Source organism: Prosopis cineraria, unplaced genomic scaffold (genome assembly GCF_029017545.1).
Source record: "Prosopis cineraria cultivar Desert tree isolate PC_DT_omini unplaced genomic scaffold, ASM2901754v1 PC13, whole genome shotgun sequence".
In the NCBI taxonomy this organism is placed as follows: domain Eukaryota; kingdom Viridiplantae; phylum Streptophyta; class Magnoliopsida; order Fabales; family Fabaceae; genus Prosopis; species Prosopis cineraria.
This window is the reverse complement of record NW_026555344.1, coordinates 36,589,509-36,606,650: the sequence shown is the minus strand read 5'-3', so window position 1 is coordinate 36,606,650 and position 17,142 is coordinate 36,589,509. Positions and strand designations below refer to the sequence as shown.

The 17,142-nt window shown below is 30.9% G+C and overlaps 2 protein-coding genes across 2 annotated transcripts; one reads left to right on the top strand and one right to left on the bottom strand.

Annotated features, from left to right (window-relative positions):
* The first annotated feature begins 1,052 nt into the window (after positions 1 to 1,052).
* Positions 1,053 to 4,230, top strand: LOC129291011 (receptor-like protein kinase FERONIA). The gene has a single exon (XM_054928094.1). It carries the CDS (start codon positions 1,318 to 1,320, stop codon positions 4,009 to 4,011), a length of 2,694 nt encoding a protein of 897 aa, XP_054784069.1. The 5' UTR covers positions 1,053 to 1,317; the 3' UTR covers positions 4,012 to 4,230.
* An 8,639-nt stretch (positions 4,231 to 12,869) lies between these two features.
* On the bottom strand, positions 12,870 to 16,893 carry LOC129290194 (thioredoxin H-type). The gene is made up of 5 exons (XM_054926904.1): positions 16,569 to 16,893; positions 15,755 to 15,836; positions 14,380 to 14,502; positions 13,534 to 13,656; positions 12,870 to 13,262 (listed from the first exon to the last, which is right to left on the bottom strand). Exons 2-5 carry the CDS (start codon positions 15,773 to 15,775, stop codon positions 13,104 to 13,106), a joined length of 426 nt encoding a protein of 141 aa, XP_054782879.1. The 5' UTR covers positions 15,776 to 15,836; positions 16,569 to 16,893; the 3' UTR covers positions 12,870 to 13,103.
* Positions 16,894 to 17,142: the final 249 nt, after the last annotated feature.

Genomic DNA, 17,142 nt, shown 5'->3' with positions numbered 1-17,142 from the left:
GGAGATAGCATTGCCATTAAAACAACTAGCGTTAACACTTTTATAAAAAAAAATTAGTAGATAATATTTGACTTCTATTTTATAAGAGTATAGGTTAAAATTGAAGGCCTTGGTGGATTTATGGTTGAGCTTTTGAAATTTAATTTACCTAATTTTTTATGATAAGAAAATAATTAAAGAAACTAACGACAACAACAACAAGTCTTATCTCACTAAATGGGATCAGTTATATGGATTATATGATGTCATTATATTCTATCATTTATTAAATTTTTAGGGATATTGTTAATTAAAAAATCTCATTCAATAACTTTTAAAAGTATTATCTTCAATCTTCATTTATCTTTCTTGACATGACTCAAAGTCATCTGTTTCATTCTACTTACAGGAACATCTCGTGATTTTCTTTGTACATATCAAAAGCACTTCAAATAATTTTTTACTATTTTTTTTAATAGGAGCCACACCCACTTTTTCTTGTATTTGTTCATTTCAAAATTTATCTTTATGTGTATATTTATATATTCATCTCAACATTCTCATCTCTACTATTTTAATTATTTTATGCTCTTATTATTTTGTCACCACTCAATATTCATTATCATATAAAAACTAGCAACAAATTTTTTTTCCCCAACCATAACGGATATATTAAATATTTTTTGTTCAGTATGGGAAGAATCACAATTAATAATTGATAAATGGAATCACCAAACTCGACAGGGAGGCACTTCATGTACATGGTGGACTGCAGTACACTGAGGAAAACGCGTGGGGACCACCACGCCTTTCACCGTATCTCTGATCTGTCACGAGTGGCCCCCTAGCAAATATCCCACCGTCGCAAGGTCGTAATCGTCATTTCAGGCTCCACAACATCTGTTTCCCAAGCTTTTAATTAAGGCAATCGATTTCTTTTTTTCTTTTTTGATTTTATACTAAGCAACTTGTAACAGCCAGCTAATTGGCTAGAATGATCTGAACCGTTCAAATATTATTTGGACGATCCAGACGCGCATTACTAAAGTAACGATTTGCGAGTGTTTCAGAATGAGCTTTTATTTCATTTTCTTTCCCTTTCTGGTTTCAGAAATCTTCTTCCAATCCTGCTTGCTTTTAGATCTCTCTGCTCTTACTTGTTTCCGCAGAGTCTTAAATTGTCTTCATCATTCTGGGTTAGCTTCTTCTTCCCGCTAACTTCTCTGTGGATTTTTGTTTTGAGTTTGATATCCATTACTTCCCGATCTGGTGGGCTCTTTCGAGTTCAGATTTTGTTGAATTTCTCTGATCATCGGCAACACTAGGAGGCTTTGGGTCATGAGAAACATCAACTTGTTTCTCCCATGGGTTCTGTTCTTAGCATTTCAAGTTGTTCGAGCTGCGGATTATGTGCCGCCTGATAAAATCCTCTTGAGCTGTGGGGGTCCTCCAGATTCAACCGATACTGATGGAAGAAAATGGACTTCTGATGTTGGGTCCAAGTTCTTGTCCTCTACAGGAAAGTCCAAAAAAGCTGATGCTGCAACACAAGACCCCGCCGTGCCGGAAGTTCCGTATATGACGGCGCGTGTGTTTCAGTCGGAATTCACCTACAGTTTTCCGGTGTCATCTGGTCGGAAATTCATCCGTCTCTACTTCTACCCTTCTTCTTACGACGGACTCAACGCCTCCAATGCGCTCTTCTCCGTCGCTGCTCAATCCTACACGCTTCTTAGGAACTTCAGTGTCGCTCAAACGGTATTAGCTTTGAACTATGACTCTCTTGTGAATGAATATTTGGTCAATGTTGAAGGAGATAGGCTGAATGTAACTTTTACTCCATCTCCCAATGCTTCTAATGCGTATGCCTTTGTTAATGGGATTGAGATTGTGTCTATGCCTCCTGATATTTATGGTGCTTCAAGTGATAGTCCCGAGATTGTGGGTACAAATACTCCTTACACTTTTGATAATAGCACTGCTCTTCAGACTGTTTATAGGCTGAATGTTGGTGGGAATGACATCTCGCCTTCCCATGATACTGGTTTGTTCAGGTCATGGTCGGGTGATACTTTGTATCTTTATGGTGCTGGTTATGGAGTCACTGAGCCTGCTGATCCTGAGGTTAACATCACGTATCCCCCAGGAACACCCTCATATATTGCTCCTGTTGATGTCTACTCTACAGCTAGATCAATGGGGCCGAATGCCAATATCAACATGAATTACAATTTGACTTGGATTTTCTCTGTCGATTCTGGGTTTTCTTATCTTGTGAGACTCCATTTTTGTGAGGGTTCTACAAATATTACCGAGATAAATCAAAGGGTGTTTGATGTATTCCTCGGCAATCAAACTGCTGAAGATGGAGCAGATGTTATTGCTTGGGCAAAGCAATATGCTCTTCCACATGATAATGGGGTTCCAGTGCATAAGGATTATGTTGTGTTTGTACCTGCTGGGCAGCCTCAACAGGATCTGTGGCTTGCACTACATCCGGATGATCAGTCAAAGCCTCAGTACTTAGATGCAATATTGAATGGAGTGGAGATATTCAAAATAAATGATCCTACTGGTAATCTTGCTGGGCCGAATCCTATTCCTGCTCCACAGCAAGATGTTATTGATCCGTCATTGGCTAGAAGCCCAAGTAAAGGCCAATCAAAGAGTCAAATAGGAGCAATTGCTGGAGGTGTTAGTGGGGGAGTAGTTCTATTAATTGTTATCGGACTCATTGCCTTTTCTGCTTCACGTCGTAGGAGGCATGGCAAGAAGGATTCCGGTACAAGTGAAGGGCCATCTGGCTGGCTTCCTCTTTCTCTTTATGGTAACTCACACTCTGCTGGTTCTGCCAAGACGAACACCACAGGAAGCTATGCTTCGTCACTCCCATCAAACCTTTGTCGGCATTTCTCATTTGCTGAAATTCAGGCTGCAACAAACAACTTTGATGAGGCTTTGCTCCTTGGTGTGGGAGGATTTGGTAAGGTTTACAAAGGAGAAATTGATGGTGCAACGACCAAGGTAGCAATCAAACGTGGGAACCCTCTTTCTGAGCAGGGGGTACATGAGTTCCAAACTGAGATTGAAATGCTCTCTAAACTTCGCCACCGGCATCTTGTTTCACTGATTGGCTACTGCGAAGAGAACACTGAAATGATCCTTGTTTATGACTACATGGCTCATGGAACTCTCCGGGAGCATCTGTACAAGACCCAGAAACCTCCACTATCATGGAAGCAGAGGCTTGAGATATGCATTGGAGCTGCTCGAGGTTTACACTATCTACACACTGGTGCCAAGCACACTATCATCCATAGAGATGTGAAGACTACTAACATTTTACTGGATGAGAAGTGGGTAGCAAAGGTTTCTGATTTTGGATTGTCAAAAACGGGTCCAACATTGGATAACACACATGTGAGCACCGTAGTTAAGGGTAGTTTTGGGTACTTGGATCCAGAATACTTCAGGAGGCAACAGCTGACTGACAAATCTGATGTTTACTCCTTTGGGGTGGTTCTTTTCGAGATCTTGTGTGCTCGTCCAGCTTTGAATCCAACCCTTCCAAAAGAGCAAGTGAGCTTGGCAGAGTGGGCTGCTCATTGCTACAAGAAGGGCATTCTCGACCATCTCGTTGATCCTTACTTGAAAGGCAAGATAGCCCCAGAATGCTTCAAAAAGTTTGCCGAGACTGCAATGAAGTGCGTGGCTGATCAGGGCATCGAAAGGCCATCGATGGGGGATGTGCTGTGGAACCTTGAGTTTGCTTTGCAGCTGCAAGAGAGCGCGGACGAGAGCGGTAAGGGCATTGGAGGAATGCATCACATTGATGAGGATGAGCCACTGTATGTAAACTCCAAAGGGAAGGACCCGAACGATGCATTACCGGGTTTCGACGGCAATGTAACCGATTCCAGAAGCTCTGGGATGAGTATGAGCATCGGTGGTCGGAGCCTGGCCAGTGAAGACTCTGATGGATTAACACCAAGCGCAGTATTTTCACAGATCATGAATCCAAAAGGACGTTAATGTCATCATGCAAGAAGCTAAACACAAGCATGAGGGCTACATCATACGTATCTCGAGTTCGAAGCTGTTGATGTTGATGAATGGAATCAAAATTGAATTTTAAACATTCTTATTTAATTTCATGTATGTTATATATCTTGTCTGATTTGTTTTGATCTTGTAAGTTGCAATTGTGACCACATTACATGAGGATGAAACATGTTCAGGTTAACCATTTCATTGCCGTCCCTTGAAACTTTTGTTCAATATGTGCGGGCAATCACATATTTATCCTTATAAATATTTCTTTAAAGCAATAATGATGTGACTGTATATTTTTTTTTATTGGTTATCCCTGCTTTTATCCTCCGGAATATAATTCCTCCTTGAAATAGAAAAATCTTGAGGGATTTTTTCGGCTGAAAATTATGAGAGGTAAATGATAACATTGAGAAGTAATAGAAGTTTTAGCGAGTCTTTTCTTTTAAAAAATTTAGTAATTTGTTTAAAAACATTGAATTCTTACTACCGCTGGAAAAAAGTACAATCATTGCTGGTTTAATCTAGGGTTATGGGTGTGCTGTGTTGAACAGTTGATGCCAAAAGAAAATTGATTTTCAACAATTTAGGTTGCGCTAATAAAATTTATAATAATTAGGCAATAAGTTAAAGGGAGAATTTCAATTGAGGAACAATGATAGGATTTAATTATTAGTGGATTTTAAAAAATTTAAAATTTCAGTTCAGTATAAAAAAATTAAAGTAAAAATATTTTCAACAATAAAAAAATCAAACTACCTTCATTTATCGTGAAGAATCATTAATTGTTAATTTTTTTATTTTACTTGTTAATTTACAATATAAACTGTAAATTACATCCATTTATCAGACAAGTAATAACATTAATTATTAATTTACTAATATCATCTGTAAATGACAATACCTATCAATATTTTATAACTAATATTAATAAATTAACAAGTAAAGTTAGTAAATTAATAATAAATATTGTTGTTTGTGATTGAACAATTAATATTAAATCTTGTATAATTATTGACATATAAATTTATGTAATTTACAATCATATTAGTAAATTAACAAATAAAGTAAAAAATTAATAATTAATAATTCTACACAATTAATAAAAGGTAGTTCGGGTTTTTTTACCATTAAAATTATTTTCACTTTAATTTTTTTAAATTAAATTAAAGTTATAAACTTTTTTAAACTTATTAATAATTAAATTTCATCTATAATTTTTAATTAAATTCTTAGAGTTAAAACTCCGATGCTTTACGTAGAATTTAAAATTTAAAATTATAGCAATTCGATTTAAAACAACAAGAAAATGCACCACAGAAAGACACGCGCTACATGCCCACATTAGCATGATTTGCGCTGGATAGATGGTGCGGGTGGGTCCCACTTTAGCTGTGACCATGTGGAGTGGCCTTTTAGGAGTTATGGCTTTTGACTCTAATCTTGCAATAACTGCTCCCATTTTTCTGTAAATTTTTTGAGATTATAATATTATAGTTCTTATTTAAAATATAAAAAAATTTAACTTATCTTTATTAAATATAAATATTTTTTTTATAAAGTCACTTGTATATAGGATTGAAAGATTAAAGGAGTACTTCATAAGGATTTAGAAAATAATTAAAATTATTTTATATTATTAAAATAGTAAAAAATTAAAAAAAATGACAATAAAATTTTTTTGAATTATATAAATGATATTTATTTTTAAAATGTCATAATACCAATGAAGTTTTTAGAATTTTTCTATCATTAAAGAATTCATATAAATGATGAAATTGCTCTTAGTTCAAATATTAATAATCATTCACAAGATTTGTTTTAAAATTCATAATTTTCTTCTAAAAATTACAAAATTTAATAGCAATTTACAAATTATATTTGAAATCTTATATTTCAAGTGTTGTAAATATCAATTGACACTCAAATTTTTATTCTAAATTTATAACTTTTTTTTTTAAATTGCGAGAATGCAACAATAATTTATAAGTCCACATTTGAAATCCTAAACTAAGGATAATTTAATTATTTATATTAATTTTTAATGATAAAATTTTTTTTAAGAATTTAAAATTATGATATTTTAGGAGGACTAAGTTGTCATTTATATAAGTAAAACAATTTTATTGTCATTATCCCAAAAAATTAACACCACTTTACAAGATTACTTTCAATTCAAATCAATATAATTTAAATTTTTAATTTATTTCTGTATAATCTGTCTTTACATTATAATTACTAAGGACATTTGTTAAAAAAAAAAAAAAGATACAACTCTATTGACTTTTTGCGTAGTGTCTTACCAACACAATGACAAACAATTTTTTTTTTTTTTTAAAAAAAGCAGGGGCAGTCTGGCACTAACGCGTGTGAGAGTGGATTTGTCATCTTGATGATTAGATTCAATGAAAACTGTATAACAATAGAGGACACCTGGATGCCAAACAACATTAAAATTTTATGTATGTAGACAATACAGCTCTCTTTATCAAACTCGCTTTGTTTATTTAACATGTTTGCTTGTCACGGTTCTAATTTCTTGTCACGGTTCTAATTTCTTCGCTTATTCAATCAAAAATATGTAATACAAAATTTAGCTCCTTGTTTTAAATTTACAATAAGCGGCCGTCTCATTTATAAATCCTTATATTATATGAAATTTATTGAAACCTACTTTGTTAATAAATTATCGTGAGATTCAAGTAAAAATAAATTATCATGAGTATGTTTCATCTCACATTTAATTATAAACGATATGTTGATTATTTGTAATTAATACGTAGATAATTGTTTTTTTAAATATTCATATAATTTAATGATTAAAATTGAATATGTTGAGTGAAAATGCATCCACTATATAGGGATATTATTGGAAAGAAAAATTATATATGAAAAAAGAAAAGAAAATGAGACCTTATACTTAGAACCAAAACTAAATCTTTGAATACTCCCTCCGTTCAAAAATATAAAGCATTTTTTGAGGAGTTGAATGTTAAAAAATGTAACGTATTTTTAGTCTTTCAAGGTGTACTTATTATCTTTTTTTCAAAAGTGCCCTATTGATAATGACTTTATACTTATTATAGAGTATTTAATAGAGATAAATATGAAAAGATAAGGTTAATTTAAAAATAGGTAACTACTTTATTGGAGAGTGAGATTCAATTAAAAATGCCTTATATTTTTAAATGGAGAAAATGGACATTATATTTTGAACTAGAAGGAGTATTGACTATTAAAATTCTACTCCCTTCATCTTATATATAAGATATTTTTAACCGAATCAAGCAAACCATTAAAAGTTAGTTATTTAATTAAAAGCAGGATAATATTTTAATTTTGTCCCTAATTATTGTAAATAAAAAATGAATATCTTTTTTTAAAATAAATTAATAAGAGTACTTGTCTTTTTCTCTTTTCAATTTACTAAAGGTGTAATGGTTCCATCATTAAAAATATACTAACAATCTCTAATATTTAGGAGCAAAACAAGATTTTAAAAAACCTCTTATATATAATAAGGATGAAGGGAGTATTTAATAGATAAAATGAATATACAAATCAAACTTTATCTAAATATTTCTCAAAACGTGCTTGTATTTAATATTTAACTATGTTTCAAACATGATTATTTCTAATCAAAGTATTTTTGCACGCAATAAAAAACAAATATATATTTTAAGTAGGAAAAATATTATGTATTTAACTTTATATAGTTTATATAATTGTTTTTAATTAAATCAATACGTTTAAATATGTTATGTATAATTAATTCTATAACAAGTTTTTTTTATTAATACTATTAACATTTTAAGATCCACTTGCTTTGATTTGATTAGAGAAAAATATATTAGATATATAAAGTTAAATAGCTAAGTCTTTCTCTTTCTAAGTATATAATTTTTAATAAGGGAACATTGCAATTAGGGACCATAAAAACATTAATTATAAATACAAACCTTAAATTTTGAGATTTTAATAATAAATTATAGTCCTTGTATGCAATTGAAAATGCAAATAGTCAATTGTGAAATCAACAAAATACACTTAAAATTATTTATAATATAAATTTATAATTTACACAATTATAAATTTTAAGCCAATCAATTGTGATTTTTTTACCATCAATATATAAATAAATTGCGTAGGAAATCAACAAAAAACATATTTTGGAATCTTTGTAATGTTAATTAAGAATTTACAAAAATTAATTGTAAATATCAAGTCAATTGACAAAATATACTTTATTGTGAGCGAGAGTCATTGTTTATTATTGAGATTGTAATAATTCAGTATTTGTAATTATAATTATTATTCTTATGGAGTCTCCAATTGTCATTTTTTCTTTTCTTAATGGGAAAATGATTACTCCCTCTATTAAAAAATATGAGATATTTTTAATCGAATCTCACTTCTCAATAAAGTAGTTATCTACTTTCCAACTAACTATACCTTTTCATATTTACCCCTATTAAACACCTTACAATAAATATAAAATCACTATCAATAAGGACATTTTTGAAAAAAAAATAATGATTATATTTTAAAAAATTAAAAATGCCTTACATTTTTAAACAGAGGGAGTATTAATTAAATAAAGAATTAAATCTTTCCTTTTTCCCATATATGACGAGAGAAATGTCATAGAATCGTTGCGTGTCATGTTCCTACAGTGATATTTGTGGTTCAACTTCAAGAAACAAGCCTCTCCTAAATTTACCTAATTATCAAAATATGCATGACAATCAGAGAACGTAAGAAAGAGATTTCACTAATTAAGCATCAAAATATCATGTTGTTGAACAAATTTAGATGGTTAACCCTCCAAATCCCTTGGCAGTACAGGGAAGTTGAAGAAACCCGAGTGATGATGAATTTTCTGTGGATTTTTGCAGAGAAAAATGTACAATAAATTATAATATTCACATATTATATATCAATAATGTAATTTTTTTAAATTTTTTATGTGAAAAATACATGTCATTTCACATTAAATTAAGGGAATTAAAAAATAAAAAACAAATATATATATATATATATATATATATGCCAGTTGTCTCTAGTTGAGATTGAGATTAAGAGGTGATGTTGGCTGCCATGGATGTGTAACAATTTTTTTCATATTCTATCTGTATTCGTGTGTCAACATCATCATTGAGAATTTCAAAAATAATATCATCATTATTAATTATCAATCTATTGGAATCAATCGCTATCAATTACTATCAATATAATATAGGGAGAATGTCAAAGTGTAAATAGTTAGATCTTGATAATTTTTTTAAACAAAAACTAATTGAAAATAAAAATTTAAGCCTTTGTAAATTTAGAAGTGTTGATTACAAATCAGGTGGTCATGTTTCAAATGGAATTCTCGATTTATAAATAAAATTTTTATTTTGTAATTGTTTGATTGATATTTGTAAATTATTTTTTAAAAAAAATTATTAAGAACTTGATTATTACTAAATTGATAATTTAGAGCTTGACTATTGTTCTCTCTATGATATATAAAATCTATTCATTTTTTCAATTATCTTTTCCTAAATAATTTCCCTTGCGTTTAATTTTTCTCAAAATTATGATAGTTTTAACAAATATATGATGTTTTTACTTTTTTTTATTATTTATATGTATTCTTCTATTGAAAGCAATTCTATTCGAGATATGATCAAGTACTAAATGGGTACTCATCTCCTAGCAAAAAAATTTAAATATTAATTTACTATATGGGAGAATGACAATTAAGGATCTTCTAAGAACATTAATCTCAATTACGGATCATGAAATTTTAAAATCTCAGTTAAGAACCATGATCCTTAATTGTAATAAAAAAAATATAATTTGTGAGGTGGGATTCACTAACGCGACTTGAAAATTCACTAACCTAACTTGAGAAAATTACTAACGTATATTGTGAAAATATGAAATCCCACTTAGAAATGGAATGTTTAACAAAAAGCACCACTTGAGAATTCACTAACTAAACTTAAAAAAAATTTTAACGCATATTGTGAAAAAATGAAACCCTACTTAAGAATCATTAATAAAAAGTGACTTGTTCAAATTAGTGTTTTTTATTAAAAAAATTAATTTTCAAGTGGAGTTTCATGTTTTCACAATATACATTAGAAATTTTTTCAAATTAGTAAATTTTCAAGTGGCGTTTTTTGTTAAATAATTAATTTTCAAGTGAGGTTTCATGTTTTTACAATATATGTTACAAATTTTCTCAAGTTGAGTTAGTGAATTCTCAAGTGGCAACACTGAAAACTGCGCTTGACAAATTATATTTTTTTATCACAATTAAGGACCATGATCCTTAACTAAAATTTTAAAATTTTATGGTCTGTAATTAGGATTAATATTCTTAAATGGTCCTTAATTATCATTCTCCCTTACTATATTATGAAAGATTAATCACTTTCATTAGACCAAATTTTTGTTGGTATGATGTTTTTACTTTTTGATGATTGCTTAGAAAAATATAATCCGACACTCGGTTCAAAATATAAAACATTTTCTATTAATGTTGATTTAAGATATAAGATATTTTGTAAAAAGTCAATACTAAATTAAATTCTTTTCCCCCAATGCCCTTATTAATTGTATTATAGAGAGAAATTAAAGGTAATTAAAATAGAACGGTTTTTTAATAAAAAATAGAATGATTTTAATTGAATGATAACATTGAAATGCAGTGATATTTTTTGGGAAAAAAATAATCTACAAGTTCTTTTAGTTTTCATCGGTTTTGAATTAGATCACTACAATTTATTTTTATTTTAATTAAGTCTTTATATAATTTGATCCATTAAATATATTAGTAGGTTAAAATTATTAATGAATGATTAAATTTTCCAAAAAAAATAATTTTAAAAATTATATAAAAATTGATTTAATACTTTTATCCAAAAAACAAAAAGAAATTTTAATTTAATACAAAGTTTACAATTTTATTGATTTTTTTATTAAAATTATATATATACAGTATATAAAAGTTATTTAGAAAACATTACTTGATTATATAAATTTTGAATTATAGAAATTATGTAATTAATTCTAAAGTTATATAATCTTATAATAAAAATATAAAATTTTTTAATTTAATTTTTAAAAAATTCAAGAATTTTTTGTTGGGAATTAACATATTTAACCACTCAAACTTTAAAGATGATTAAAACAAAAAAAATATAAGAATTTAATTCAAAATTGAGAAAAAATTTAGGATCTAAAATTAATTTTTTTTTTTTTTTACCATTTTAATTATACAAACCACTTTTCTTAATCTTTATGAAATGATTAAAAGTGCCTTACATTTTGGACCAGAGAATACTACTACATACAATCCTTATTATAAGTCACTTTCAATGATCTCATTAGAATTAAGAAGGGGAAATTAATTCATTAAATTTCTCTTAAGAGTTTAAAATAACATTAAGATTTACCCTTGTTAAAGAGAGAGAAATCAGTATACACGAAGCCATATAAAAACACTAAATTAGAATTAAATTCCTCTTTTAGTAATTTGCAATATTCCTCCATCCCAAATTTTAAAATACTCTTCAATAAAATCTTACATACCAATAAAAATTATTAAATATACTTAACAATCTTACTTTTCAAAAACAAAAATATAAACTTTCAAAAATAGCCATCATTTAATATATTAAAAAGAGAATGGACAAGAATTAATTATAAAAAAAGAAATGATAATATTAGAATTAATGCATTTAATAAAATCTTAATCTACCCAAAGTATTTTATATTTTAGGATAATTTTTTTTTTAAAAGTATCCTATAATTTGAGACAGAGGTGGTAATGCACACAACTATTTATGTGACTTCTATTAAAGATAAAAAAAAATTAGAAGGTGTCCATTAATAAAAATGGAAGGGAGCATGTTTTAAAACTGAATGCTTCATTCATTGAACAAACTCACCAATTAAACGAGTCCATTATTACTTTATCTAAAAATTAACTTGTTAGCAGCAATAATTATTCTCCTAATCACTTTTTTTCACCAACTTCCTGATCACTCATTATGCACCAATTATCCATTGCAAATTACAAAAATTGAACACATCATCATCTTCGTTACTTGCCACAAGCAATTGTAGGCATTTATACGTGAATCTGTTTTGAATTATACACACTAAACAAATTTGGGCATAAGAAACTACGAATAATTGAGTATATAAGTACCATCCCCAGATTCGAACTTACATAAGATTCTCATTCCTTAAAAAGTAAGATACATGAGTATATCTTGCATAGACTTAAAAATTCAATTAGTTTAACGTATCTTCTCAAGATAATTTTCTCACAACGACAACTCAATCCAACATATCAATGTAAAAGGGACTACTATTTCAATACTTTCCCATCCACTTTTAGAAAAAATCCCCAGAAGAAAGAGAGGAGAAAGGGAAATTTTCATCCACAACCATAGTAAACTTCCAAAGAAAGAGAAAATAAAATAATTCCATCATATTAATTTTTTCCTCCATTACACTCCATTTTGTTCTTTATAAATTTTTCAAATATATAATCTGAGACTGAGAATTAATAGAAACTTGCTAAAATGGACATTTCAATATATCTCAACATCTGAAGCAACTATTCAAGAATGCTTTTATTGATTCAAAAACTTTGACTTCCTCTTTCTCTAGCTCTCACCAGCTCAACTACAGGAATTTAGATCGTCCCACCAGCTCATGTCATGTACAAAGAGAGACTTAAAAGGCAAAAAAAAAAAAAAAGTTGTATCTCTCTATCTCTCTTTCTTCATATCACCATCACAAGCGAAAATACAAATTCATGACTTCACATTATGAGAGACAGCAAGATGATAATTTTTCTTATCACAAAAAACAAACACATTGTAATACACTGAGTACAGGAGGCCCCAAAAAGGAAACAATACAATGATCACAAATTACATGGAAAACATCAAATGCAATGTCATATTTACATCAGCGGCAAAATACAAAAGAAAGTTTACCGATAATCTGCCAGTCATTAAAAAAGGAGAAAATCTATAAGTTCTTCCTATTAAAGATAACAGCAATCATCACCATTGACTCTGGGAACTGGAAATTGGTTCAACAATGGCATTAATCTTCTTCTGCAGCTCTGGTTTGTTGGCTCCTACAAGTTTGTCAATCTGTTGTCCATTTTTGAGAAAGAAGAAAGTTGGAGTGGCTTTGATGTCCCATGAAGTGCTGAAGTCCTGCAACAAACAAAACCATGTCAGAGACTTACACGTCTTCACTCACATCAGAAGTCTTCACTCACATCAGAAATTTTCTCAAAGTAATTTCTAAAAGATATCTTCGTCACCTAGCTGATGTTAGAAGAATTTATGTTCATATTGAAGTTGTGGACGTTTGATTAAAAAAGAAGAAAAAGAAGTTGTGGACTAAACCATTAATATGTCACGTAAAAATTCTAATTAGAAAATCATGAAATTGAATAATAACATCTGGAGCTTCACTACTTACAGCTAGTTCATCCACGTCAATTAACAAGAACATCAAAGATGGGTATTTCTCAGATAACTCGCTGTAATACGGCGCAATAGCCTTACAAGGACCACACCATGCAGCACTGAAATTTGCAATCACCTGTCGAGCATACAGTTTTAGAATTAATTATGGCATCTAAAGAAAGAGGTGAAGGATTTTTTAAGGAACCAAAAACGAGTCTAAGGAAAATATACTTGAAAATCTGGGAGCAGGATGGCCAAACTTACAAAGTTTCTCTATGGTGCATCATGCAAAATAGTGTGATTGTGTGTGGAGTTCATAACTTGTATTTTAAGAGGTTTTATCAAACTCAATAATAAATTAGGGGATTATCACATGCCAATTTTGAAAGGATCATTTTATACCTTTAGTCTTTTAATATCCTGAAACTTCATTTTAAGCTTTTTGTTGTATCATGATTCTGAACTAGGGCACATGCTATGTAGGTCAGGTAGTTCCAAAGAAAATACAATGATCAGATCTAGTTATATTCATTATGAAAAAAATAACCGAGCTATAAGAGAGTAACATGTTCAATAGCTTCTGCATATGATTGAGTTGGAATCACAAAACATGAATGATATGGAAAGAAAAATAAAGCGCATCTTGCTGATATGTACTCTCAAATGCAGTTAGACCATCAAAGTTCGTACAGTAACATTGGATTGTCAAGCATGATAGACAAAGATTACTAAGGCTGTTATCAAACATAGAAATGCAAGGTAAGATATTGTAAGGTTCATCCAAAACACAAGAAAAAAATGGCAACGGGCCTTCAAATGACCTACTGCGTCGACAAAATCTTTACGATGGAAAACTTACAATTCTGCCATCCCTTGTTGCTTCTTCAACCTTTTGATCCCATGATTCTTTGCTGGTAATAAGTTGTACGTTTCCAGAAGCCAACTCCACACGATGATCAGAATCATCATCCTTAGCTCGAGACTACAAGCATTAAAAACATTAAATTTATTCAGAAGAAAACAACACGTTATGAAATAAGCAGACTGATGCACAATGAATTTTAGAAGCATCAAGGTTCCACAATCATGCTGAACTATCATAAACATAAAAAATTTGTCATTTTTCTTCTCCTAGGAAGCAAGTACTGGAGAGGACAAAAAGAAGATCAGGACTCAGGAGGATACCACATGGGCAGATGACAAAAGTTTTAAGCTACAGTTGGCATATTATTGAATCATACTGGTCCGGAAGGATTCCTGCAATCACTGAAACATCATATAATGTGAAGTTTCAGGTTGAGGAAGGGGGAATGTACAAGTAGATCAAAAGTTCCATCCGTGGTCCACTGCTGTCCATAGCTAAGTAGGCTCAGATCAGTTTGAGCAAGGAATCAGAACATCCCTTTATGAAATATTAATGACTTTCTTTATTGTAATAGACATGCTAAAAGCTACTAGAATAACTCATCCTTTAATTCGCCATGTTACCCTTCGATCCATTTCTCATTCTTTGCATTTCATCCTCGTGGATCAACACAACTTTACCAGTCATGTTCAATTTGACATCTACTCAATGATTAATTACTGTGGAAGCATGGAGAGCCTGGGCTAAACCATACCAAATTTGGAAGTTTCATTTGCATTGAAGAATGGTTTGAATATATTGAACACTCTCACTATATGCATGTTGTTTGCCTCTGTCATATTGTCTACTTGAGCAGGATATATATCGTGACAAACTTCATACTAGCAACTCATTTTCTTAGTTTCAACGGGTGCCATTTGAGAAACTTCAGTATAAATCAGAATGCCTAAGATAATTAATAATTGTTCATTCTCACCAACAACTAATCGTGACATCCTGTAAAATTTATCTGTTCTATATTATCCTTGTCTAATCTACCTGCTACTGACTACTTACAACGAAGTTTACATAGGTGGGCTGGAGATGTAAAGTTTCATCTGATTGAGGCTGACACTACAAACTTTCAGCCAAAGAGAAATGCACATACACACAATTCAAAGAAAACTCATTCTTGAGTACAGACTAAGTTTTGCTCCAGCACTCAGAATTTGCAGCCACTTTCTAAATCAATGACTTCCACAGCAAGAATATGCAATTTTTTGGAGATAAAACATCATCACAACCGAAAGACAGGTGCAAAAGCCATTACCTTTCAAATTTTATTAAGTCTACTTGCAATGGTTTTGATTGATATTTTTAATATGCTCACCTTACAGAGGCAAAGCCCCATATTAAGATTCAGAGGAACAAACTTATAACCTTCAACGTAGAATTGCTATGACAACTGAATCCTGAAATCAGAAAAACCAACAATCTCAGAGAACACATTTCCACAGAAATGTTACAGATCGACTATTCAACCCATGCAATACTTAGTTGACAGTCACCTTGCAAATCACACCAACAACAAAGGAAACTAGAAATAACTTTTTAAACTGCAAGGTGTTAATTAGAAACCTTACTGTCTCTAACTTGGTCCAATAAACGTACGTTTAATCGGGACCAGAACTCAGAAATGACTTCCTTACATGCATGGAATCATGAACAAGAGGAAATTAGAGAGAAAAGACCCCATAACAACACATCAAATCAGGAATCTTAGAAAAGCTAAATCCGTGCAATTTCTAACACTTGTCAAGTAGAAGACAAGTGAAACAGCGCCCTCAAGTATTGAAAAATGATAGAAGACTAGAAGAGTAAAGAAAGTGAAAAACGAACAACTGAAAGAAGACAAATGAGATATAGAAAAACGCATTCAGATATAATTCACCATAAAGTGTTCCCAAAATCGCACGGTAAGATATGTTAAATTGATGAGCTATTCTATCCATCCCTTCGCCAATCGGGTCAGAAAATTATCAAAAGAAATTACAAGAATTCGCAATAACAAAAAACTTTCCATTCCATATCAGGAATCTAAACTTGCATGCTTTCTAACAATTTCGAGCAGCAATTAAACGAAACATGAAAGAAAACAGAGAATGATACAAATAGATACGTAGAAAAAGGCAATGAAGAATTACCTATGATTTGCGACGGATCTGATTGTGATTGCTAAACGCGAAGCAGAGAAAGAACGAAAACCTAAATAGAAGATTCGAGGCAGAACCAGCAAAATCTGAAACTATAATAGCTCGCAGAAGAAGAAAAGGAAGACAAGTTCCTTTTAATAGCTTCTGAGACCAAAAAGAAAAAAATAATAATAATAAGAATAATTTTGGTTTGGATATCTCATATGAACAACATGAACTTCATGAAAGCCCTCAGTCTTTGAACGAAGACCACTCATATAAAGAGACTTGGCAGCTGAGGCGGACGGATAATACATGGATGACCAAAGTGCCCTCGAGCGGTTGCATGGTGGGGGGCATGGATCGGGGGGCATTTTGGGAAAAGGGAAGAGCTTTGAGGGAGGTGGTGTGATTAAAGTATTGTGGTGAAGTGGGGACTTAAGAACAAGACGTTGACGGAGAAACCTGTGTTCATATGTGGTCGGGTTGGCGCGGCAAGTTCCAAGATGGTTCTTTTCTCAGGTTTTTTCCCCCTGTTAACCGAGAAGGTTCCTTTTTTTTTTTTTTCCTTTCCTTTCCATATATT